We start from the raw sequence: 26365 nt of genomic DNA, 5'->3' as shown, positions 1-26365 counted from the left end.
TGGTGAAACACTGTCTCTACTAAAAATATGAAAATTAGCCAGGTGTACGCCTGTAATTCCAGCTACTTGGGAGGCTGAGGTAGGAGGATTGCCTAAACCCGGGAGGTGGAGGTTGCAGTGAGTCGAGATCACACCACTACACTCCATTCTGGGTTACAGAGCGAGACTCCATCTCTAAATAAATAAATAAGATTATCAAGAAAGTGAAAAGATAACCCACAAAATGAAAGTAAATCTTTGCAAATTTTATGTCTAATAAGACTGTATTATCAAGAATATATAAAGAACAACTACAACTCAGCAACAACAAAAATCACAATTAAAATGTAGGCAGAAGACTTGAGTTCTTTCCAAAGAAGATATCCAGATGACCAGTATGCACATAAAATAACACGTGTTTGGCCAGCATGTGGAGACATTGGAATCAAGTTTATTGCTGGTAGGAATGGAAAATGGTATCACTGCTCTGGAACCCTTACAGTTCCTCAAAATGTTAACTATGTAACTACCATATGATCCAACAGTTCTACTACACTTCTAGGTAGCTACCCAACAGAAGTGAAACAATAACTCTAACATACACAGTATTTGTGCACCAATGTTCATGGCAGCATTATTCACAATAGTCAAAAAGTGGAAACAACCCGTGTTCAGGAGATGAATGGATAAACAAAATGTACTATAAACATACAATGAACTATTATTTGACCATTAAGAGGAGTGAAGTTCTGACACATGGTACAACATAGATGAACTCTGAAAACACCACACTAAGTGAAATAAGCAGACAGCAAAGGGCAAATATTTTATTATTCCACTTATATGGTATCTGGAATAGGCAAATTCACAGAGGCAGAAAGTAAGATAGAGGTTTCTAGGGCCAGGAGGAAGGAGAAAATGGAGAGTTTTTCTTTATTGGGTAGAGTTTCCATATGGGCTGATGAAAGTGTTCTGGAAATAGGAGTGGTAGCTATTCAACATTGTGAATGTACTTAATGACACTGAATTATACACTTTCACATGATTAAAATGGTAAATTTTACATTATATTTTAAACCACATTTTTCAAAAATTTATACATAATGATTTGGATATATAAATTAAGTATTTTTAAAACAAAAGAATATGAAGAAATGAAAAAAATTATTGAATTACCATGTGACTATTTTTAGAAGTGAAGCTTAAATAAAAGATTTTAACTTAGGGCCGGGCGCAGTGGCTTACGCCTGTTATCCCAGCACTTTGGGAGGCCGAGGCAGGTGGATCATCTGAGGTCAGGAGTTCGAGACTGTCCTGACCAACATGGTGAAACCCCTCTTATAAAAAAAATAAAAAAAGATTTTAACTTTTAGCTGAGTGCTTTCATTTTAAAAAGATATATTTTATGTCATATAGCTTTTCAGACCAACAAATACTAAGAAACTTTAAGTTTACTCATTCTCAAAATTGCTATTAATATTTTATTTAAAATTTTCTCAACCGGGCATGGCAGCTCACACCTGTAATCCCAGCACTCTGGGAGGCTGAGGTGGGCGGATCACCTGAGGTCAGGCATTCAAGACCAGCCTAGCCAACATGGCAAAACTCCATCTCTACTAAAATTACAAAAATTAGTCAGAAGTGGTGATGGCCACCTTTAATCCCAGCTACTTGGAAGTCTGAGGCATGAGAATCACTTGAACCTGGGAGGCAGAGGTTGCAGGGAGCTGAGATCACGCCACTGCACTCCAACCTGGGCGACAGAGTGAGATTCCATCTCAAAAAATAATAATAATAATAATTTATTGTTTATAGTTGTTATTAAGAATAACTATATGGATTTATTCTTTTTTTTGTTCTTATTACGCAATGGATTCATTCTTAAAACCTTCAAATTAACATAGGAAAAGCTTTTCAGATAATTCATGTAAAGGAATTTCTGTATTATATTTGGGCTAGAGCATTTTGAATGATTTTATTTTGTTGTCACTTTTTCTAGGTTTTAATGAAACCTTTGTTTCTTTAGCTTGACAGAGCCAATTCGTTATTAAACCAGACTCAACAGCCCTACAGGTATCTCATTGAATCAGTGCGTCAGAGAGATTCTAAGATTGATTCATTGACGGAATCTATTGCGCAACTTGAGAAGGATGTCAGGTAAATCATCCACAAATCTTTTATTTGAATAATATAGATGTACCATATTGCTAGTATAGATGAATTTGGGTTGTAAATCATAAAAATAAAATTAAAATTATGAAGGTGATGTTAAAAGTAATGATTAAACTTCTCTTAGAAAAACTAAGGTCAGATAATGTCAGGTGTTCACATTCCACCTGTGTTCTTGTCTTTGCATGGAAATAACAGTGTTACTACGCTTATGAGCATAATGTTTCATCTATCCTAGAGGACTCAACAGTTATTGGTCTTTGTTTCCCTAGAATTCTTTAGTATGTTATAGATTGACCAAAGGAAGAGGAGGAATATGCCATTTGTGGCATTAAAATGGCTTTTAAAACAAAGAAAACAATAAACATTTGCTTAGATTTATGTTGATTTTGCCAAGGAATTTTTTTGGCTTTTCTTTTGACCTTTTACATGAAAATAACTTTTAAATGTTAATAAATAAATTCCTTTCACTTCTGTAATTTGCAGTGTTTTAGTATGAGATCTTATCCAAAACAATTTGCTATGACCATTTTGGTTTTTTAAACTGAAATAAAATAATGAACATATGTGTAAATGAAACAATTTTACTTGTGGATAGATAGTTAGTTGGTTTAGTTATTAGATTTTTAAGATTATTAGAATAATTCAAATTTTCATATTAACTGATTATAAATGTAAAAACAGAGAATTAGGTGGGAATAAAAATGGTTAAATCAAGGAATTGGGACCAGACACAGTGACTCACACCTGTAATCCCAGCACTTTGGGAGGCCGAGGCAGGCAGATCATGAGGTCAGGAGATCAAGATCATCCTGGCCAACATGGTGAAACCCCGTCTGTACTAAAAATACAAAAATTAGCTGGGCATGGTGGTGTGGGCCTGTAGTCCCAGCTACTCAGGAGTCTAAGGCAAGAGAATCACTCAAACCCAGGAGGTTACACGAGCTGAGATCGCACCACTGCACTCCAGCCTGGTGACAGAGTGAGACTCAGCCTCAAATAAATAAATAAATAAATAAATAAATAAATAAATAAATAAATAAAGGAATTGGAAAACAATAAGAAGATGGTTATTAAAGTATGCAAACAAAAATATAAAACTATTGGTAACCAATTCCAAAGAATAAATGTTATTTTTAATGAATCATAATAATTACCTTCTTTCATTTCTGCCCCTCCAAAATAATTGGTCTAGAACTTTATTCCTCGTCTTAAATTTTTGATGATTTATTTAAATAATTTAGGATTCTGTTTATACTTTAAATGTCACAATTATTAATTTATTTCTAGATTTTTTTTTTTTTTTTGAGACAGAGTCTTGCTCTGTCACCAGGCTGGAGTGCAGTGGCACGATCTTAGTTTCACTGCAACCTCTGCCTCCTGGGTTCAAGCGATTCTCCTGCCTCAGCCTCCCGAGTAGCTGGGATTACAGGCATGCGCCTCCACATCTAGCTTATTTTTGTATTTTTAGTAGAAACGGGGTTTCACCATGTTGGTCAGGCTAGTCTCAAACTCCTGACCTTGTGATCCACCTGCCTCAGCCTCCCAAAGTGCTGGGATTACAGGCATGAGCCACTGTGCCCAGCCTTAAAATTTGAATCTTTTATATGTCTTATTTTACCTTTATATTCTTGTGATGGGGAAGTATATCCAAGTTCTGAGGGAAAAACATACTTCTTTCACAGTTATTTCCAGATAAATTTATTTGATTATTTATTTTACTAAGAATTAAAGTATCTTAAAATACTTAATATAGAGAAAATAATAGCTAGCTGTGGGAGAAAATTATAAGGATGAACAAATTCAGCCATAGAGAAATTAAGCAACTTGTTCTCTAAGAACATACAGCATTATAATAGAGCCAGAATTCAAATCAATATCTGTCTGCTTGCTAATTCTATTCTCCTAACCGTTAGGTTATACTGCCCCTCTATGTTCTATTCTGAAGAAGGGATAATTTTTCTTTAACTAAAATAATTAAAGAAGAGAACAAAAATGTTATGCATCATAGTGATTGAAAGTAGCACTTTAATGAGTTGATCATTGTTGAAGTGGGGTGATAGATACATCAGGGTTTGCTATTACATATTTTCCCTTCTGAAATATTCTATAATAAAGTTTTTTAAAATACAGATTTTAAAAGGAAGTTTTTAAAATCAACTCAGTACTTAGTTTTAAGTTAGGGCAAGTACATTTAAACTCTCTAAACCTTTGTTGTTCAATAGAACTTTGTATAATGATAAAAATATTCCATATCAGTGCTGTGTCTAGTATGGTAGCCACTAGCTAGCTATATGTAGATGTTGAGCATTTGTTTGAGTTTTTGTTGTTGTTGTTACTGTTTCTGTTTTTCTTTTTCTTTTGTAATTTTTATTTTTTTTGTGTGATGGAATTTTGCTCTTGTTGCCCAGCCTGGAGTGCAATGGCACATTCTTGGTTAGGCTCACCACAACCTCCACCTCCCGGGTTAAAGCAATTCTACTGCCTCAGCCTCCTGAGTAGCCGGGATTACAGGCAGTAGCTGGGGTTACAGGCATATGCCACCACACCCAGCTAATTTTGTATTTTTAGTATACACAGTGTTTCTCCATGTTGGTCAAGCTGGTTTCAAACCCCGAGACCTCAGGTGATCCACCCGCCTTGACCTCCCAAAGTGCTGAGATTACAGGCATGAGCCACCACGCCCAACCTGAGCCTTTGAAATGTGGCTAGTGTTGCTGAGGAACTAAATTTTTAATTCTATTAAAATTAAATTATCTTTAATTTTATTCAAATTAACTTAAAATTAATTAAAGTTAATTTAATTTTAATAAAGTTAAAGATAATTTTAATTGCCACAGTGGCTAATAGCTGTGGTATTAGACAGTACAGCCAGTTTCCTCATATAGGAAATGAGAGTGATGCCGAGGAAGGCAGATTGCTTGAGCCCAGGAGTTTGAGACCAGCCTGGACAACATGACAAAACCCCGCCTTTACAAAAAATACAAAAACATTAGCTGGGCATGATGGCATGCACCTGTAGTCCTAGCTACTTGGGAGGCTGAGTTAGGAGGATGGCTTGAGCCTGGGAAGCAGAATTTGCAGTCAACTGAGATCACGCTACTGCACTCCAGCCTGGATGACAAAGCAAAACTCTGTCTCAAAAAAAAGAAAAAAAAAATGAGAGTAGTGCTAACAGCACCTGATTGATAGGGTTGTTCTGAGGAATAAGTTATATAGTCTCCATAATATACACAGATAGCATAGTGCCTAAACATTATATTCAACAGTGTTCAATAAATGTTTGCCATTCTTAGTACTTACTTTATATGTAAGAAATTTTTTGTTGAAAATTATATTAAAAATGAGAAATAACATTTCTCAAAATATGTTGAATTTGAACAGAAGTTAAGATTCCCCTAATAACAGCAACAGTTTTCAAAAAAGCCATGTCATTTATGGAATTAACTTCCAAAAATATTTTGTACTAAACATGAGTCCTTTAATGTTGTCTTGTGTTTCATAAATTCATTGTGATGTTTTTATACATTATGAACTGATATTTCACAGGATATGAAATCTTACACTTACCTTCTAAAGTGAAAAATTATTAATACTTCCAGTAGTTTAATTGTGACATTTGAGATGGTGCTATAGGTGTACCCTGGTTACATAAATGAAATGCTGTGATGTAACAATGCCATTAAAAAGTCAGCTTAGCCAGTAATTCAGATATAGTAGGATAGATCACAGTTCTGCATACCCACAGTTCCGCATTCCTTCATCCCTACTCTAAGCAGATGGCATTTCAAATCCTGGAGTGGAATTATCCTGGGCTTTGAATGTACATCAGGCTGGTTTCTCTTCTTATGGTAAATGTGTTTATAAAATTAGATATTAATGTAAACCTGAAGGGGTAGTTGTGAAAATTAAATTTAGGAACATATATAAAGCGCTGGCACATAGGAGAATCTCAGTAAATGTTACTTCCCCTCCCCTTATCTTTTATTTGAAATTTAAACATGAATGCTGGCCCGTCCAAAAGAGTTATCAAGTTATTACGTTCCTTAGAAAACGTAAACAAGAAGATTCATATTCTTCTTTGTTAGGTATTGATGATAGTTGTAAAAAATATTCACATCAATTGATTATTTTTAAATGTTTTTCTAATTCAATAAAACTCTTTGAAGAACTGAATAATTGTATGATTTTCGGCCAAGCGTGGTGGTTCACACCTGTAATCCAAGCACTTTGGAGGCCAAGGCAGGCAGATCACCTGAGGTCGGGAGTTCAAGACCAGCCTGACCAACATGGTGAAACCCCATCTTAAAAAAAAAAAAAAAAAAAAAAATTGTATGCTTTTCTTAGGAAATTAAACAATACCACTATACCATACTTACCTCTTGAAAATGAACTGTTTATACAATATATTCAATTTCTAGAAATGCTAGAGTAAATATACACTAAAATGAAATCATTATAAACACATTAAAAGCAAACATTTGAGGCTAGTCATGGTGGCTCATGCTTATAATCACAGCACTTTAGGAGGCCAAGATGGGTGGATCACAAGGTGAGGTGATGGAGACCATCCTGGCTAACACGGTGAAACCCTGTCTCTACTAAAAATACAAAAACAGCCGGGCATGGTGGCACGCACCTGTAGTCCCAGCTACTCAGGAGGATTGCTGAGAATTGCTTGAATCTGGGAGGTTGCAGTGAGCCAAGATGGTACCACTGCATTCTAGCCTGGTGACAGAGCAAGACTCCGTCTCAAAAAAAAAAAAAAAGCAAACATTTGAGATGTTGCTATTAACTGCTTTAAGTTCTCCTATCATTAAAGTAATACTTTATTCTAAAAGTAGTACTGTTAACTTCCACCAAGCCACAAGAGAGCCTGCATAATACAGTTTGATCTCTACTTCAGAAAGAAAAGAAGCATGGAAAGAGAATAATTAGCATAAATTTTCTTTGCCTGTTGTCATTTCTCAGTTTATTCTTAACTAGTAGTTAAAGAAGAAAAGACTACATTGTCAACTTCTCTTAACAAAGCTACCCCAGAGTATATTGATCCAGGAAGTTAAGGAACAATATATCAGGAGTATGTTTTCATATTGCAGGTGAAGCAGAGCCATAAACATGAATTTCTAAGTAATAATTAACCATGAATTGAACAATTATGGGTGTAATATACCATTCACGATAGATGTGCTTATAAGGAGATTTGTTTTGTAGTAGCTTTATGAGTCACTTGTAGAAGCTTTGTATTTTTGAAGGTAAGTTTCCACTGTTACAAAATATGTCTTATGAAGACTAAAATTCTATTGAGTAAATACAAGAAGAAGAGTGAATGTAATCATCATCATATTAAGTTTTAGAGACCCATATATTGAAGGCTGTCTTCCTGTGGTTTGAGTATATTATAAAGAAGACTGAAAATATATACCCAGATATTCCAATCACAGCAGTATTGTCTGGGAAGTCCATATTGTTTGTGGTAAACTCATGTCTTATAAATTGCTCTGTAAACCAATTTATACCCCCACCCTTTATTTCAGGTATATACAGTTGTTTTGCTATTTAATTATAGAATACTTTCTTCTTTAAAAGTTAAACACTACAATATGAAAGCATTTGTAAAGAATTATCCAGTCAAAATCCTTTAATTACCTCGACATTCCATTCTGATTACACTATATTTTCTTTAGAAGAGCCTGTTGGTATTTGAAACAGAGTGAGTGAGTGAGTGTGTGTGTGTGTGTGTGTGTATGCACTGAAAATATGTTTATATACCATGGTTATAAGTGTACATGTATATGAACATAGACACATATATGTTCCTTAAAAATTCCTAGTCCTGTTTACTGGATATTTAATCTTGAAAAAATATTTTATCTTCAAAGTGATTCCAGCTAAAGATAGGTTAGAATTCTAGAGTTACAGAAACATGTGCTCTTCACCATGCTTTGGAGACTCTAGCAGAACATGACGCTTAGTCTCCTTTATACCATTGTGTTCTTTTCAACTCCTCAGTTCTTACAGGATCTCTGGCGCCTAACTCTGAAAGTCAGTTTGTTTTTCAGCTGAGCTGCTTACCTTTATTGACATTTAATTACTATTTTACTCTGATGCCTATTTATTCATCTAAATTAGTAATACTGTATAACATTTGTATAGAGTTTTATGAGTTCAACACTTTATATAATCATTCATTAGATAACTCACATAGCCCTTTGACATACATGAATATTATTTTCCACTTCTACAGATATGAAAACTGAGGTTCAGTGGGATGGTATGTGTTACGCTTTACACCACACATCTGAGTCTGAGTCAGTGGCACAGTTGGAAACAGAAGTCAGAATTAACATCTAGTCTGTCTCCTCAGAGGACAAACTATGATGCCTCCTTCTCGATTACTTGGAGGGAGGAGAAAGTGGGCTTTCCCTCTTAAGTCCTTCGAATTAGCAATAGCTCACAATGCCTACTACTATTTCTTGAATTTTTTTTTTTAATGTGTGCCAGCCCGGGTGTGGTGGCTCATACCTGTAATCCAAGCACTTTGGAGGCCAAGGCGGGCAAATCACCCGAGGTTGGGAGTTCAAGACCAGCCTGACCAACATGGTGAAATCCTGTCTATATTTTATAAAACGTCTGCCAAATGTTCTAAAAATTAGTGGCTTTCCTTTTTTTTGAGAGAGCCTCACTCTCTTGCCCAGGCTGGAATGCAGTGGAGCGTCATAGCTCACTGCAGCCTCAGACTCCTGAGCTCAGGCGATCCTCCTACCTCATCCTTCCACATAGCTGGGACTAAAGGTGCATGCCTCCCCACCTGGCTTTTTTTCTTTTTATAGAAGTGGGGGTCTCACTATATTGCCTCCACTAGTCTCAAACTCCTGGGTTCATGCAGTCCTCCAACCTCAGTCTCCCAAACTGCTGGGATTACAGGCATGAGCCAGTGTACCCTGCCTCCATTTTCTTAAAGTAGAACTTTAAAAATGTTTTTTACCAGCCAGGTACAGTGGCTCATGCCTGTAATCCCAGCACTTTGGGAGGCCAAGGTGGGCGGATCACCTGAGGTCAGGAATTCGAGACCAGCCTGGCCAGCATGGTGAAACGCTGTCGCCACTAAAAATACAAAAATTAGCCCAGCATGGTGGCACACGCCTATAGTCCCAGCTACTTGGGAGGCTGAGGCAGGAGAGTCACTTGAACCCAGGAGGTGGAGATTCTAGTGAGCCGAGATTACACCACTGCAGTCCAGCCTGGGCGACATAGTGAAACTCCGTCTCAAAAAAGAAAAAAAAAAACTCACCTATTTAAAACAATTCTTGTAAGTTTTACCCTCAGAAATTTTGTCTTTTTTTTTTTTTTTTTTTGAGATGGAGTCTTGCTTTGTCACCCCGGCTGGTGTGCAGTGGCATGATCTTGGCTCACTGCAACCTCTGCCTCCTAGGTTCCAGTGATTCCCCTGCCTCAGCTTCCCGAGTAGCTGGGATTACAGGCGTGCCTCCACACCTGGATAATTTTCGTATTTTTATTTGAGACAGGGTTTCACCATGTTGACCAAGCTGGTCTCATGTCCTGATCTCAGGTGATCTGCCCACCTCGGCCCCTCAAAGTGCTGGGATTACAGGCGTGAGCCACCGTGCCCCACCACAAATTTTGTCTTGACATTTGAGGAATTATGTTGCTTCAACTTAGCTTCAACTCACCATTTCTTTCCCTAATTCTTGTTTATACTGCTGGTTGAGTAGATTTATTCTAGTGGCATTAGAAGAATATTTTATTTAATGGTTCTACTTAATTCACATATGTTGAATAATAAAACTAAAGACAGTATAAGGCAGGCCCCAAATATTTCTTTTTAAAAATATTAATATGTCTTTACACTTAGTCTCATTAAATAGCTTCTAACCCTCTCCTATCAGAAAATAGATTGTATCAAAAGGAATGCAGACTTACAAATTGAAGATTTTTTTTTCTTGTTTTGAGTCAGGCTCTCTCTCTGTCACTCAGGCTGCAGTGCAGTGGTGCCATTACAGCTCACTGCAGCCTCAACCTCCCACCTGAGGATCAAGTGATCCTCCACCTCAGCCTCCCAAGTAACTGGGGCTACAGGCACATGCCACCATGCCGGCTAATTTTTTTTAACTTTTTTAGAGACAGTGTTTTGCCACATTGCCCAGGCTGGTCTCGAGCTCCTGGCTACAAGCAGTCCGCCTGCCTCAGCTTCCCACAGGACCACTGTACCCAGGCTGAAATTGAAAATCAAACTAATAATTTCAAACAAAAATTCATTTTTTTTTTTTTTTTTGAAACGGAGTTTCACTCTTGTTATCCAGGCTGGAGTGCAATGGCGCAATCTCGGCTTACTGCAACCTCCGCCTCCTGGGTTCAGGCAATTCTCCTGCCTCAGCTTCCTGAGTAGCTGGGATTACAGGCACACGCCACCGTGCCCAGCTAATTTTTTGTATTTTTAGTAGAGACGGGGTTTCACCATGTTGACCAGGCAGGATGGTCTCGATCTCTTGACCTCGTGATCCACCAGCCTCGGCCTCCCAAAGTGCTGGGATTACAGGCGTGAGCCACCGCGCCCGGCATAAAAATTCTTTTTTCCACTTTACCACAGACTAAATACCGGATTAACTTACCTAACTCATTTATATACCTGATAATTTAGTATGTGGTAAATTATAAAATACTACTTTCAGTTTTAAGCATAAATGTTTTAATTTGACTTCTAGTATCTTATGTTGTCATTGTTTGCAGACACATACTACTTTTTACCTTTTATGTGAGTCTTCCTTTATCTTTTTACAGTTTAGTAGTAAATAGTCATCTTTAAAAACATTAATTTTATGCCAGTACTAGGCAGGACAGTATTCTGAGCCTCTCAGTTACATTGTCAAATGATTGTTAAGAAAAGCTGGGCCAGTGATGAATGCCTGTAGTCCCAGATACTTGGGAGGCTGAGACAGGAGGATTGCTTGAACCCAGGAGTTTGAGGCTGTGGTTCATTGTTAAAATGTCTATAAATAGCCACTGCACTCCAGCCTAAGCAACATAGCAAGACTCCATCTCTTAAACAAAAGAGAGGGGCCGGGCGCGGTGGCTCGATCCTGTAATCCCAGCACTTTGGGAGGCCAAGGCGGGTGGATCACGAGGTCAAGAGTTCGAGACCTTCCTGGTCAAAATGGTGAAACCCCGTCTCTACTAAAGATACAAAAAATTAGCTGTGCGTGGTGGCGCGTGCCTGTAATCCCAGCTACTCAGGAGGCTGAGGCAGGAGAATTGCCTGAACCCAGGAGGCGGAGGTTGCAGTGAGCAGAGATCCCGCCATTGCACTCCAGCCTGGGTAACAAGAGCGAAACTCTGTCTCAAAAAAACAAAAAAGAGCGAAAGAAACAGAGGGAGAGACAGAGAGAAGGCGAAAAGAAGGATGAAAGAAAAGAAAGGAAGAAAAAGGAGAAGAGGGGAGAGGGGAGGAGAGGAAAAGGGAAAAAAGAAAAGAAAAAGAATCTTGTGACAAAATAGGCCATTCATTAGGCCAAACATTATAGTGGCTGGTCTTTAATTCAAACCATCTATTCATGTTTATTCTTTTGCTATTTACCATTTATTAACTAAATCTACGCTAACATAATGACTTTTTTAAACTTGGGTTTTTTTTTCAGCAACTTAAATAAAGAAAAGTCTGCTTTACTACAGATGAAGAATCAAATGGCATTAGATTTAGAACAACTTCTAAATCATCGTGAGGTATTTTTCCTATTTTGTCATAATTTTAGTCATTTTAAGCTTTTTAAAAACTGCTATCAGGTTAAAATTATTGGATCCTAGGTGTGCATGTTCATGAATGACTTATTTATATCTCACTATAATCCTGTCCTTTTTAATTCCACTGGTAATATACTTCTTAGGTTAATTCTTATTCCTAGAATGCTCCTGCTTGTTTTGTTGATATCTGTCACTGAATTTCCACATATTATTTAATAATAATCTGTTTTATCTTGTTCTGCAACTAGACAGTTAATTTCCTTAGTGTGCCTCTGTCTTCTTTATCAGTGTGTACCCCAGTACCTATAATATAGAGTATTTGTGTTGAGCTTTAAAGTTCATAAAATTGTTTTCTTCATTTGTTCCTCGCCAAAATTCTTTTAGAGTAAATATAATTTCTATTTTATAGATGGAGAAATGAGCCATGAGTGGCTTGCCCATGGCAGTTAGTAACTAAGACATAAGTCCTGTTTTGTTTTGTTTTTTCCTTTAAGTAAGGTTTATTGAGGTATAATATACACAGAAAAAAAAAACACCTTTTTTAGCATACATGTCTGTGATTTTTTACAAATGCACACTGTTGTGTAAGCACCACCACAATCAACAGATAGAATAGTTCCATTACTCCAAAAAATTCCCTCATTACCCCTTTTTACCATTTTCCTCAACCCCTAGCCCTAACAACCACTGGTCTATTTTCTGTACCTATTGTTTTACCTTTTACAGAATGCTATATAGCTAAAATTATCAGTGTATAGCCTTTTGAGTCTGGCTTGTCTCGTTATGATAATACATTTGAAATTCATCTGTATTGTTGCAGATGTTAGCTATATGTTTCCTTTTTATTACTGGTTAATAATCCATTAAATGAATGTAACACAGTTCGTTAATGCATTCACAGTTGATGGACGTTTGAGTTGTTTCCATTTGAGGACATCTCCAAATAAAATAGCTGTAAACAATTATATATACATTTTAATATAAACATAAGTTTCCATTTCTCTTGAGTAAATACTCAGGAGCATGATTACTGGGTTCTATGGTAGATGTTTGTTTAAGTTTATAAGAAATTGTCAAAATTTTCTAAAGTGACTGTACTTTTGCATTCCCCCCTACGATGACTGAGAGTTCCAGTGTTTCTGCATTCTCACCAACCATTGGTATTTTTAATACAAAGTCTTTTTTCAGCTGAACTATCACTGTCTCATCTTAGCCATCTTCTTACCCATTTTGTTATTCTGATTAAAAAATAAACTGTTGTTTTGTTTTGTTTTTTGAGGCAGAGTCTCACTCTGTCACCATCTCGGCTCACTGCAGCCTCCACCTTCCAGGTTCAAGGGATTCTTATACCTCAGCCTCCTGAGTAGCTGGGATTACAGGTCCATGCTACCACACCTGGCTAATTTTTGTATTTTTAATAGAGACAGAATTTCGGCATGGTTGACCAGGCTGGTCTTAAACTCCTGACCTCAAGCGATCCTCCCACTTTAGCCTTCCAAAATGCTGGGATTACAATATGAGCCACCGCACCCAGCCAGAGAAAGAAACATTTAAAACAGATCATTGGTTTATGAGTATGCTCATACTAGTCTGGGAGAAATATACCAGATGTTGGGAAGAAATTATTGGAAGAATATTGTTGAGAGAGGGGAACTGGAAACTGTTACTGGAAGCAGTTCAAAAATACATATCCTAGAGATGGTGTCAGAAAAATTGGAGGATTGTCTCTATCTGAGAAATGGCATTGCAGTGAGTTCTCCTAATAGTGTCTTCTATGTGATGGCTGAAAAGGATAAGAAAGTGACCCTGGACTAGATTGTAATGACAACATTGAGGTAGATAAGTCAATCTAACAACAGGTTATAGAGCTAGGAAAAGGTTGTCTGAAGATATTTATTCTTCCTTCTGAGTTCTGACATTCTAGACCTTACCTATCACTGCTACTATCATTTATGTCCTGGGATTCTGCTTTCAAGTAATTGTTTCTTCACTGTGGAAGCCTGGTTCATTCACTATGTGGAATTTTCACAAGAGTTTTTGAAATTAAATATTTAGGAACTTCAGATGACCATACAGCTATATCAACTATTTTTTTTAATTTGCTAGATATGAAGTTTTTTTTTTTTCCAGAATGGCAATTCCCATCTGATTTTAAGGGGTTGTGCTACATTGAAAAATATATGAACAGTTCCAATACTTGAAATCATATTACTCATGAGTCCACATAAAGACCAAAACCTTTGCTTGGTGGACTGAGAAGAAAATATGTTTAAGCATGCAAATTAAATACTAGCAGAGCTGGGCACAGTGTCACACACCTGTAGTCCCAGCTTCTCTGGAGGCCAAGGCAGGAGGATCACTTGAGCACAGGAGTTTGAGACTGTAGTGCACTCTGATCTCACCTGAATAGCCAGTGCACTCCAGCCTAAGCAACATAGTGCAACTGTATCTCTTATAAAGAAAGAGGAAGAGGAAGAGAAAGTGAGAGGGAAGGAGAGGAAACAGAGGAAGAGAGTGAGAAAGGGAATGGTGGGAGGGACAGAGGGAGGTAAGGAGGGAAAAATTTTAATATTAGCAAGCTGAAACTACTCATTAATTGCCTAATGCTACATGGCATTAATGATATTTGTATGGGTGCATATTTAAATAATTGTCAGTTTCTATGTATTTGACAGTATATATTTTAGCAATTATATTTTAATAATTTAACCTTGTATAACTTTTGATACCAAACATCTAAAGAAAAGCAACTTTTTTTGTTTTAAAGCAAAGTAAAAATTAAAGCTTAGTAAAACAAATCTGGTATTATTAATCATTTTCTAAGAAACCATTTACTACCAACTTAGATTATATATACACATGTAAAGGCCTCTGCAAATTGCTTATATGGAAAGGGAACAGCTGGTGTGATCCCCTAGAAATGCTTAGCCATTCACTTGAACATTTACCTGATGAAACAAAGGGTCTGTAGGATTGATTTATTCACTTGAATGTTCAGAGGCTCATGTTCTCATAATAGTCAATATATAACCATTGGATAAGAATAATCCTTTTTTTCTTTTTTTTTAATGAAAATCAGGGCTGGGACTAGAGAGGCAAGCAGGGCATCTAGGACACATGATGTAAGGAGGTGCTACCCTCAGAGTGGTGCAAAAGGCATGGACAGAGGGAAGAGGGAGGGGGAAAAAAAAGCGTGGACAGCCCTCTTCACCCAAGGCCACTAGCTTGCCTCACCCTGTCAAGACCCTGGGAAAATTGTCTAATACCAATCATGGTTTTAATCTTTAAAGATTCTCATTTTCTTTTTTGTATTAGACAGCTCTTGCTCTACGTTTTGTGAGGTTTTTTTCTTTTTTTTGAGACGGAATCTTGCTCTATTGCCCAGGCTGGAGTGCCATGGCACTATCTTGGCTCACCTCAGCTTCCACCTTCTTGGTTCAAGCAATTCTTCTGCCTCAGCCTCCCAAGTAGCTGGGATTACAGGTGCATGCCACCATGCCTGGCTAATTTTTTTGTATTTTTAGTAGACATGGGGTTTTACCGTGTTGGCCAGGCTGGTCTCGAACTCCTGACCTCAGGCAATCTGCCTGCCTCAGCCTCCCAAAGTGCTGGTATTACAGGCATGAGCCACCATACCCAGCCTAGCTCTAACTTTTTTTAGCAGTGTCACTTAGTTGTGATCAGGCAGTGTCACTTAGTTGTGAACACTTACATGTGTTCATGTAATATGAAGTAAGATCACCAGTTCATTCACATAGTTCCAAAATATGTGTTAAACAGAAGAAGAAAAAACTAGGACAATTCTAGGTTGACAATTCAGAAACATTTGGCATGACCACAGAGAGTTTTTATTTTCTATATTAGTGTTAGCTCAAAAATATTAGCTAAGAAGTATCTCCTCTCATGTAAGAGTTAGGTTGTAGTGTGACAATTTCCAGGAATGTGTGTTGATTTCTTATAATTGTGTATTCCTTGAACTATGAGTAGTGTATTAGGTGATTTTTAGTCTTCACCTTTTTTGAGAGAAAATATATTAGACTGGTAATTTCAGAATGATATAATGTGAACAGCAGGTGGATGTAAAGAGAAATAGGATATTTTGGGTTGGCTTTTCAGACTAAGCTCAACTGGGTGGGTAAATATATTAGATTAAAGGATTTGCACAGCAAATACTGACTTTAAAATGTGCAGAAATTGAATTGAGAGTTTCTACCTGCCCACACTTCTTCATTCTAAAATTCTCCAGGTTTTGTCCCTGTGTTCAGTAAAATGTTCATAAAGCAGAATGAGGGGAAAAGGGCAAAATATCTCTCCTCACAAAATTTCATTTATTGAAGCACAATTTAATGTCATGCCTTCTGCCGTTGTAGAAGATCAAAACAAAGTATGATCTCTCTTGGTTTTGTAAAACTATTTAAGGCAGTCTACTAAGTATGTCCACATAAATGACCTAATCTAATCTTTACTATATTCCACTGATAAATACCATTGTCCTCATTGTTAGAGGCGAAACTGATGGTGGTAAGAGTTAAATAACTCAACTGTGATTACATAGTCAGAACTAAAAGTAATTCATTGTTTTCCTGAAACAAAACTAATGTTCTTTTTTCTTAGTCTCATTTAGACAGAAAAACCTCATTATTAATTATTGCTTATATTCCAGGAAAATTTTTGCCTCTGTGGATAAAGTTATATTCCTCTTTTTTTCAGAAAATGAAAACTTTGTAATTTAATATGTTTCCGTTTTGTTTTCATTGCCAGAAAACTCAGTTGAATATTTTATCCAAGTGTTATAATCTTTCTTTTCCTCTTTCACATTTCATGCCTCAAAATAACTTTGTCGTTTCCTTCAGGTGGGTTATAATCTATCTTACTCTAAAATGTTTTCAGTTGTACTCGGATTAAGACCTTTTAGGTGTAAATAAAATATAAACCTTAAATAACTAGATTTTAAAAAGAGGTAAAAGGAAAAGATAAACTGATAGGATCTCACTTTTAGGTAACAGTAGCAGGACTTCAGATAAAACATTCATTTTGAAAAGATTTTGAGTGTAAGAAATGTGATTTCAGGTTCAGTGCAGTCGTTCACACTTGTAATCCCATCACTCAGAAAGGCCAAGGTGGGAGGAATGCTTGAGGCTAGGTGTTCAATACTAGCCTGACCAACATGGAGAAACCCCCTCTCTACTAAAATTACAAAATTAGCTGGGTGTGGTGGCGGGCACCTGTAATCCACTTACTTGGGAGGCTAAGGTAGGAAAATTTCTTGAACCCTGGGGGCAGAGGTTGCAGTGAGCTGAGATCACGCCACTTCACTCCAGCCAGGACAAAAGAGCAAGACTCTGTCTAAAAAAAAAAAAAAAATGGCTTTTTTGTTGAGTTTATCACTCAGGAGTCCTCATTAATTGCATTTAGTTTTCATCTGTTTGTATCCACTCATCTTTGCCTTAATGAAACAAGATTTACTAATCACCTTTGGAAATTCTAATTCTGCTTTTCTTTGTGTATATTTTATCTGTGTGTCCTTAGAATATAAGCTTTTGAGAGTAAAAATTGTCTTTCATAGCCAAATGCCTAATAGAATACTGAGCTTAGTTGTAAGAAGCTGATGTAGAAGCGCTTTTCTTATGGCTCTTGGAGCTGTATAACAGGGTGTAGGATGAACACCACTTAGGAAGCTATTCCAGTATTTCAGTGAGTGATGGTGGTGTCTTGAACTAGACTGGTGATGATGGGGTGAGGCAAAAATGGACCAATTTGAAAGCTATTTAAGAAGCATAATCACAGGGCTCAATGATTAAGTACATTAGGGTCTAATGGAGAGAGGAGGAATGAGACTTGACGCCTAGATTTTTGGCTGGTGTCTTTTGTAATGCTACAAAGAACCCAGGAGGAAGGGTTTGGGGAAGAAAAGTTCAAGAAAATATCTAAGTGGATATATACACTAGAGAGTTGGAAATGTAGGTTCTTGAGCCCAAGAAAGGAAATTCACTTGTGTGTTTTTGTTTTTGTTTTTGTTTTGAGACGGAGTTTCGCTGTTGTTACCCAGACTGGAGTGCAATGGCACGATCTCGGCTCACTGTAACCTCCGCCTCCTGGGTTCAGCCTCCCGAGTAGTACTCCTGCCTCAGCCTCCCGAGTAGCTGGGGCTACAGGCATGTGCCACCATGCCCAGCTAATTTTTGTATTTTTAGTAGAGACGGGGTTTCACCTTGTTGACCAGGATGATTTCGATCTCTTGACCTCGTGATCCACCCGCCTCGGCCTCCCAAAGTGCTGGGATTATAGGCATGAGCCACCACGCTCAGCGGAAATTCACTTGTTAATAGAAATTTGAAAGTCACAACATAAAGATGTTACTTTATGTGGGAATAGAGTAAATGAACTAGTGAGACTATATAGAGTGAGAACAGAAAAAGGCCTGTGACCGAATCTTGAGGATCAGCATTTAAGGGAAGAGCATAGGAAAAAGTGCTTACACAAAGAAGAGTGAAGAGTGACCAGCATCAGTGAGGAGCATCAGGAAGAGAATAGTTCCTAAAGCCCAGGGACAACCATTCATAACAGAGGCAGTTGTCAGCAGTGATATGTTGTCAAGAGGTCAGGCCAAATAAAGATTTTTTTTAAAAGAGTCATTTGGATTTAATAAGATGCTAAAGGGCCAGGTGCAGTGGCTCATGCCTGTAATCCCAGCCCTTTGGGAGGCTGAGGCAGGCAGATCTCTTAAACTCAAGAGTTCAAGACCATCCTGGCCAACCCCATCTCTACAAAAGATACATAAATTGGCCAGGCATGGGAGCATGCACCTGTAGTCCCAGCTACTTGGGAGGCTGAGGTGGGAGGATCTGAGGAAATCACTTGAGCCCAGGAGATGAGGTTGCAGTGAGCCAAGATCACACCACTGCACTCTAGCCTGGGTGACAGCCCTCTCAAAAAAAAAGGAAAAAGAAAAGCTAAAGCAATTTTAATGGAGGTGGAGCTGAAAATTAGATTGCAGTGAATTGTAGTCAGAGGAAAAATAGGCATTCCTTAAATATTTGAAGAAGAATATTTGAAGATAGGACAATTGAGGAAGGGGCATAAGATCAAGAGTTTTTACCAGTCATATGCAGTGGCTCATGCCTGTAATGCCAACACTTTGGGAGGCCAAGGTGGGCGGATCTCTTGAGGCCAGGAGTTCGAGACCAGCCTGACCAGCATGGTAAAACCCCATCTCTACTAAAAAATACAAAAATTAGCCGGGCATGGTGGCACATGCCTGTAGTCCCAGCTACTCAGGAGGTTGAAGAAGGAGAATCACTTGAACCCAGGAGGCGGAGGTTGCAGTGAGCCGAGATCATGCCACTGCACTCCAGCCTGGGTGACAGAGCAAGAATCTATCTCAAAAAAAAAGAATTGCCAAGTTGAAATGTTATGTACTTAGAGTAATACCATTCTGTGTAATTTTCCTTTAGCAGCACTCAGCACCCTAGGTGTAAACAGAGAAAATGGAAACTAGACTGATCCAGAATTACATTCTACTTTCTACTATATGTACATATAAATATGTTCGACTCTCTCATTAAATTGTCTTGATCTCTTGACCTCATGATCCACCCACCTCAGCCTCCCAAAGTGCTGTGATTACAGGCGTGAGCCACCGCGCCCGGCCTCTCTCATTAAATTGTAAGACTGGCATTACTTTTATACTTCTTATGTCTTATACATTTTGAAATACTATGGAAAAAGCCAGCAGCCAGACAGACAAGACTTGTGTTCACATCCCAGCTCTGGCACTTAATAGCAATGCATTTTTGAGACAATAATTTCACCCCTCTAAACTCGGTTATCTCATCTGTAAATAAAGGTAACATCTACTTTGTAGGGTTCTGTGAGAATTAATTTAGCAGTGTTCCTGGAATGTAACAGAACTCAACTAATGTAGTTGCCTTTCCTCTTTTCCTTCTGTGTCAAGGGTCTTTTCAAATATTATCTATCGTTTGAGACTGGATATGGTGGCTCCTACCTGTACGCAGCACTTTAGGAAGCCAAGGCAGGCAGATTGCTTGAGCTCAAGAGTTTGAGACCAGTCTGGGCAACATGATGAAACTGTTTCCACAAAAAATAGGAAAATTAGCCAGGATTGGTGGCACATGATTATAGTCCCAGCTACTCAGGAGGCTGAGATGAGAGGATTGTTTGGGCCTGAGAGGTGGAGGCTACAGTGAGTGGTGATCACACACTACAGTCCAGCCGGAGTGACAGAACTAGACTCTGTCTCAAAAAAAAACAACAAAAAATAAAAATAAAGAAATATTATCTATCCTTTAAATTCCTCCCTAACTCAACAAAGAAAAACATACCCTTTTCTGCCTCATTCCTATAACATTTTTAATATTTCTGTTAATGTTCACATTACTATATAATTATGTATCTGTCTTACCCATTAGATTGACAAATTCCTTTTTGTATCTTAGCCTTTAGCACAATATTTAGCAGGCAATAAGTACTCATTCATATGTTTGTTAAACTAATGGTTCTTTTCAGTCTTCAGTAATATAAAGCTGTCAGATAGAAAGCTTTAGAAACTGTCATCCAAAAAATAAGTGTCACTCTGATACTAATACTGTTTTAGCTGAAGAAAGCGTAGAAGCTCTCCTATATCCAAGAACAGTTTTTGAGATCTGTCTGAAGGTAGGCCATAGGAAGTCATATCCAAAAGATTTGTCTAGAATAGAGCTACTCCTAAAACCTTGGAGATGGTACTTGTAGGCACAGCAGCCTCAGTGGTTATCACACTTATACACAATAATATATATTTGTGGAATATAAAACATCTGTTTTGGCGGGACACAGTAGCTCAGGCCTCTGAGCCCATCACTTTGGAAGGCCAAGGTAGGAGGATTACTTGAGTCTAGGAATTTGAGACCAGCCTCAGCAACACAGCAAGACTCCATCTCTACAAAATAATTTTTTAAAAAATTAGCTGGGCATGGTGGCACAAACCTGTAGTCCTAGCTACTCGGTAAGCTGTTGTGGGAGGATCCTTTAAGCCCAGGAGGTCAAGGCTGCAGTGAGTCATGATTGCACCACTGCACTCCAGCCTGGGCAACAGAGCAAGACTCTGTATCAAAAAACAAAAAGAAAGAAAGAAAAATTTGTTTCTGAGACCTGGGATATCTTCTACCCTCTCATTCACTGTTTTTGTCAGTAACATCTCTCAGGGTCCACAGTCATTTCAGTTAGTATTTAACCAAAATTAATTAACCACTTCTTACTAAGTACCTAGAATGTGCAAGGCCCCACACTTACCTGAATGTTGGACTAATTTTTATTATCCTGGATAACTTGCTGCTTACAGCAGTATATGCCATATAGTGAAAAGAAAACAAACCCTACAGTTAGCCAGGTTTCTTAAAAGTGAAATTACAGTATAATTATCATTCTTTTATGGTATGTTTATGTTCCCGGATTCTAACTCATATGTTCCTTGTGATTTCTCGGAAAATTTAAGGGACATTTCAGCATCCCAAGTGCCCCTTAGGCAATCCACCTCATAAGAAGTTCCAACAAATTGCATTTTTCTTTATGTGTGTCACTCTTTTAGTTCATACTTAACTATTTTGAAATTTTCTTCAGAGTATCTTTTTACATGTTTTTCTTACATACCTATGTAGTTAAATTTTACAGTCAGAATACTTAAAAAAAAAACTACTGGGTGGGTAAATTTATTTTTCTTTAAATGAAAATATACTTGTTTCTCAGACTCATACATACATTTCTCATCATAGTGGTGCTCAAGTTAAATTTTTGTTTTCAATTTGTTGGATATAAATGAGTATTTTAAAGAAAGATAATTATTATAGTAAAAACCAAAAACACACATGTATGACACAAATCATAGTTTTCCTATAAAGTTTTTATAAAGCTTTTTTCCATGTCAGGGTGTGTGAATTCAGGTCTGAGGAAATTTAGGGAATAAAATATTGCAAAAAATTACTGCAGATGTTGAATTCACACACATACTTTATGATAAAGCTAAAGCTATTGTTTTAACCATAAGAAGAATATCTTGAATTTTTGTAATCTTTTTATGTTAAACTCTAAAATGCTTTCAGATGAATTATGTTATACTACCCTACTTAGGGACTATTTACAAATTGCTTTCAACCAAGTGTGTCTGGAAATAAGGAATCAGAGGAAGGAAAGTTTTAAATGAGTCATCTCTACTGAGAAGTGGCCTTTTGCTTATTTTTTCTACTATTCAAAAGGGAATTGGGCTTTTTGCCCAAAATACATGCTTATCAGTAAATAATAAGTGTATTTAATGTTGATATATTACCTTACAGTTTTTTTATATTCGTTTATTTTATTTAAGCCTCACAGCAGCTCAGTCCTACACCCATTTCACAGAGGTGGCAACTGAATCACAGTTGTTCATTCTGTAAAATCTTAATTCTCCTCAGTTTTGAGTTGTGTAAAAGGCATTTGAATTTCCTTTGGATTGTACTCTCTGGACCACTATGTTTGTATAGACTTGTACAGAACCTAATAGAACTATGTCAGAATTGTTTTGGTTTTTGATGACTTCTTTAATCTTTTCATCATCTTCTTTTAAATTACAAATATATTTGTTGTATCCTACAAGTAAAGTTCAGTCTTGTGTGAGGCAATATATTAATAATAGCTCATCATAAAAATATTTTATCTGTACATATATACCCATTTAACTTTTTATATCACCCTTTCACATCTATTATGTAACGTATAGACCTAGCATTTTTTAGGGTTTTTTTTTTTTTTTAAGAATGAAATGTGTATTTTTCCCACTACATTTTGGAAGCTTGTGATGTGTTTTCTGTTAAATTATAAGTACATTTGTCTGACCTTTTTTTTTTTATCAGTAAGAAACAAGTAAATGACTTCTCTGGCTATCATTTCTAACCCTGTGTTTGTATGACTGTTTTAGAATAGCAGTAGTTTATAACAAACTGAACAACTCTGAGACCTAAGGAGACACACACAAAAAAACTACAAAGCTATAAAATAAGTCTCTGAAAATATATGGTGGCCAGGAGAAAATATTAACAATTATTTGAGATAATTATAGTCATAATTCTGTTAGGCATCATACTGGCAATATTTTGTTGTAAACTTAGCAAGTCACTGATCCCATATCAAGGAGCTGACACTAAGAGAAGGCTGGAATACAACATGGAGAAGGTACAGGTACTGGAGGGAGTCACACTCTGCTCTATGTGGAAGATAGGGTTTAAAGTCTGACGCTGATTCTGAAAATCAACAAGAATATGCATCAAAACCCATCAGATAATACTGAAATAGTAAAGGCCGGGGCCCAGCACAGTGACTTACACCTGTAATCCCAGCACTTTGGGAGGCTAAGGCAGGAAGCTTGCTTGGAGCCCAGGAGTTGTAGACTAGCCTGGTCAACATAATGAGATTCCATTGCTATTAAAAAATTTTTTAAAATAAATAATTAGCCAGATGTGGTGGCTTGTGCCTGTAGTCCCAGCTTCGTGGGAGGCTGAGATGGGAGGATTGCTTAAGCCCCAGAGTTCAAGGCTGTAGTAAGCTATGCTTTCACCACTGCACTACAGCCTGGGCTAGAGTGAGACCCTATCTTAAAAACAAAATAAAACAAAAAAAGAAGAGGGCCGGGCGCGGTGGCTCATGCCTGTAATCCCAGCACTTTGGGAGGCCGAGGCGGGTGGATCACAAGGTCAAGAGATCGAGACCATCCTGGTCAACATGGTGAAACCCCGTCTCTACTAAAAATACAAAATTTAGCTGGGCATGGTGGCACGTGCCCATAATCCCAGCTACTCAGGAGGCTGAGGTGGGAGAATTGCCTGAACCCAGGAGGCGGAGGTTGCGGTAAGCCAAGATCACGCCATTGCACTCCAGCCTGTGTAGCAAGAGCAAAAAAAAAAGAGAGAAGAAGAGGTTTTAATAAAAAAGTAACAGCCAGAAACTAGACAGCAACCAGCATGACTACTGTTAATAGAAGGGAAGGCGATGCACTTGGTCAAAAAGCCAGGCATCAAGAGAACATGAATGTCAGAAAGCAAAGTGAGGCAAGTAGTGAGAAGTCCATGGTAATCAGTAAGAGATAAGCCAATCAGAGCAGAATCACGGTTCCCATGCTCGCGAGGTTTTTGTTTTTTGTTTTTGTTTTTTATTTCCAGTGTCTTGTATTGGAGCCACTCTCCTGTTTTAAGTCAACAATAGCAGGAGATTTTAATTTCAGGAAACTACTTCAGTGTGTTAGTAATACCTTCTACCTGGATCACTGTTGAGAATTACCCTAATATTATATCCATGATGTGAAAGAATGTTTCAGGTGATTAGTTATCTCTCGGAGGCTGTAACAGCCCAGTTGTCTCTCTTTTGCTATCTTTCACGTAAAAGCATGAGCTCTTACTAAGCCTTCAGTCACAGATAGGGTATCGCTCCAAAACTGTTTCTGTCATCTTAAATGTGTTAGAATAAGGAGTAGCTAAACCTGCTCTACTCTAGTCAGTACTTCTTTCTTTATTCTGTTCTAGGCCCCAAAATTTTCAATGTAAGGAAAACAGGATGATGAAAGAATTCAATCATAAGAGAGATGAATGAAACTGGGGCTATTTAGAGACGATAAGACTTGGTAAAAGATAAGAAATTCAAAGTAGCCATGTAAGACAGGCAGTAAGAGACTTGTTATACATGTCTCCAAAGCCCAGAACGGTAAAACCGAAGGCTAGATGTTATGAGGAGATACATCCTGTTTGGTTGTTTTACTTTTTTTTTTTTTTTTTTTTGAAGGGAGGGTGTTTTGGTTTTATAGTTCAGTAAGGAAAACCTAGATTAATAGCTAATTTGTCTTCATTTTTCAAGCCTGAGCTAGGTGGCCATATGGTCAGAGGGGATCTCTTAATTGTATAGAGCGGTTGGGTTAAATAACTTGAAGATCTTTTCCAAACCTGAAATTGTGTGTATCACAGACTTTGATAGAAGGCATCTACATTATTGTATTAATAATGATAGCTTTGACCCCAGAAAGACCTCAGTTTGAATGCTAGTTTACTTCTTAGTAGCTAAATGAACATGGTTAAATTTCTTTTTTTTTTTTTAAGAGTAAATAGGTTTTTGTAACATTGGATGAGTGCCAAAACCTCTGGAAAATTTATTGAACATGGTTAAATTTCTCGAGCCTTCTTTTTACTTAAATTTTTTTATTTTTCTGTTTTTTTTCTTTGAGATGGGGTCTTGCTATGTTGCCCAGGCTGGTTTCAAACTCTTGGATTCAAGCAGTCCACCTGCCTTGGCTTCCCAAAGTGCTGGGATTATAGGCATGAACCACCATGCCTGGCCTTCTTGAATCTTTGAAGCCTCAGTTTCTTCTCTTCCAAGTTAAAGTAATATCTATCTCTTGGTATTTGAGGATGAATTAAATTATTATTATTATTACTATTTTAAGACAGGGTTTCACCATGTGGGTCAGGGTGGTCTTGAATTCCCAACTTCAGGTGATCCACCCACCTTGGCCTCCAAAGGGCTTGGATTACAGGTATGAGCCACCACACCTGGCCAAATTAAATTATTATGTAAGATACTCAGCACAAAGCCTGGCACATTGTAGATACTCAGTGAATGTTCACTTCTGTCCCCTCTCTTCCTCCCTCCAGACCTAAAATTTGTATATACTTCTTTTGACGCAAAGAGACAATCACAGGGTGGTGTTAGCCTGCATATGGAAGCAAGTATTTAGATGGGGAGATTGAGGGGCTGTACATAACAGTTTGCTGTTTCTGATATTAATACTGTTCTCTCTAACAATTTGCCATACATCGTCTGTTTTGTCCTTTATTTGGAGTATAGTGGTACTGCATTCAAAATAACTTTTTAGAAAATAATACATTAAATTTGCTATAATAGTAGTTTAAAATTCTTGTTGAGCACTTATAGAATGGATGACTTTGAATTAAACTTATATTTTCTTTTAACTATTTTTAGTTGTGTTAAAAAGGATAATGATATTTTGCTATTTTAAAAAATTTTTATCTGTTAAAAATTCCTACTTAAGTATTTATTCCTATTTAAGTATAATTTCACTTTTTTTTTTCTTTGAGATAAATTCACTTAAGTGAAATTATCTGAGGTTAGGTATGGTGGCTCACACCTGTAATCCCAGCATTTTGGGAGGCTGAGGCGGGCAGATCGCTTGAGGTCAGGAATTCAAGACCAACCTGGGCAACATGGTGAAACCCCGTCTCTACTAAAAATAAAAAACATGAGCCAGATGTGGTGGCACACTCTCGTAAGTCCAGCTACTTGGGAGGCTGATGCAGAATTGCTTGAACCCAGGAGGTGAAGGTGGCACTGATCCAAGATCACGCCACTGAACTCAAGCCTGGGTGACAGAGTGAGTCTCCATCTCAAAAAAAAAGAAAAGCAAAGAAAATTATCTGAGATCTGGAAT

The 26365-nt window shown here is 37.5% G+C and overlaps 1 protein-coding gene across 6 annotated transcripts in view; it reads left to right on the top strand.

Moving 5' to 3' along the window:
- The window catches only part of PIBF1 (progesterone immunomodulatory binding factor 1), a 256111-nt gene that overhangs the window by 192880 nt on the left and 36866 nt on the right, over positions 1–26365 (top strand). For all 6 annotated transcript variants that reach the window (XM_054252534.2, XM_078348275.1, XM_002742577.6 and 3 more), the window contains 2 exons: positions 2006–2136; positions 11805–11889. In XM_054252534.2, coding sequence (XP_054108509.2) covers positions 2006–2136; positions 11805–11889 — 216 coding nt within the window. The remainder of the gene's footprint in view (positions 1–2005; positions 2137–11804; positions 11890–26365) is intronic.

The sequence above is a fragment of the Callithrix jacchus genome, chromosome 1 (genome assembly GCF_049354715.1).
Source record: "Callithrix jacchus isolate 240 chromosome 1, calJac240_pri, whole genome shotgun sequence".
Classification (NCBI taxonomy): Eukaryota; Metazoa; Chordata; class Mammalia; order Primates; family Cebidae; genus Callithrix; species Callithrix jacchus.
The sequence above is the reverse complement of the archived record's forward strand: the minus strand, read 5'-3'. Positions and strand labels throughout refer to the sequence as shown.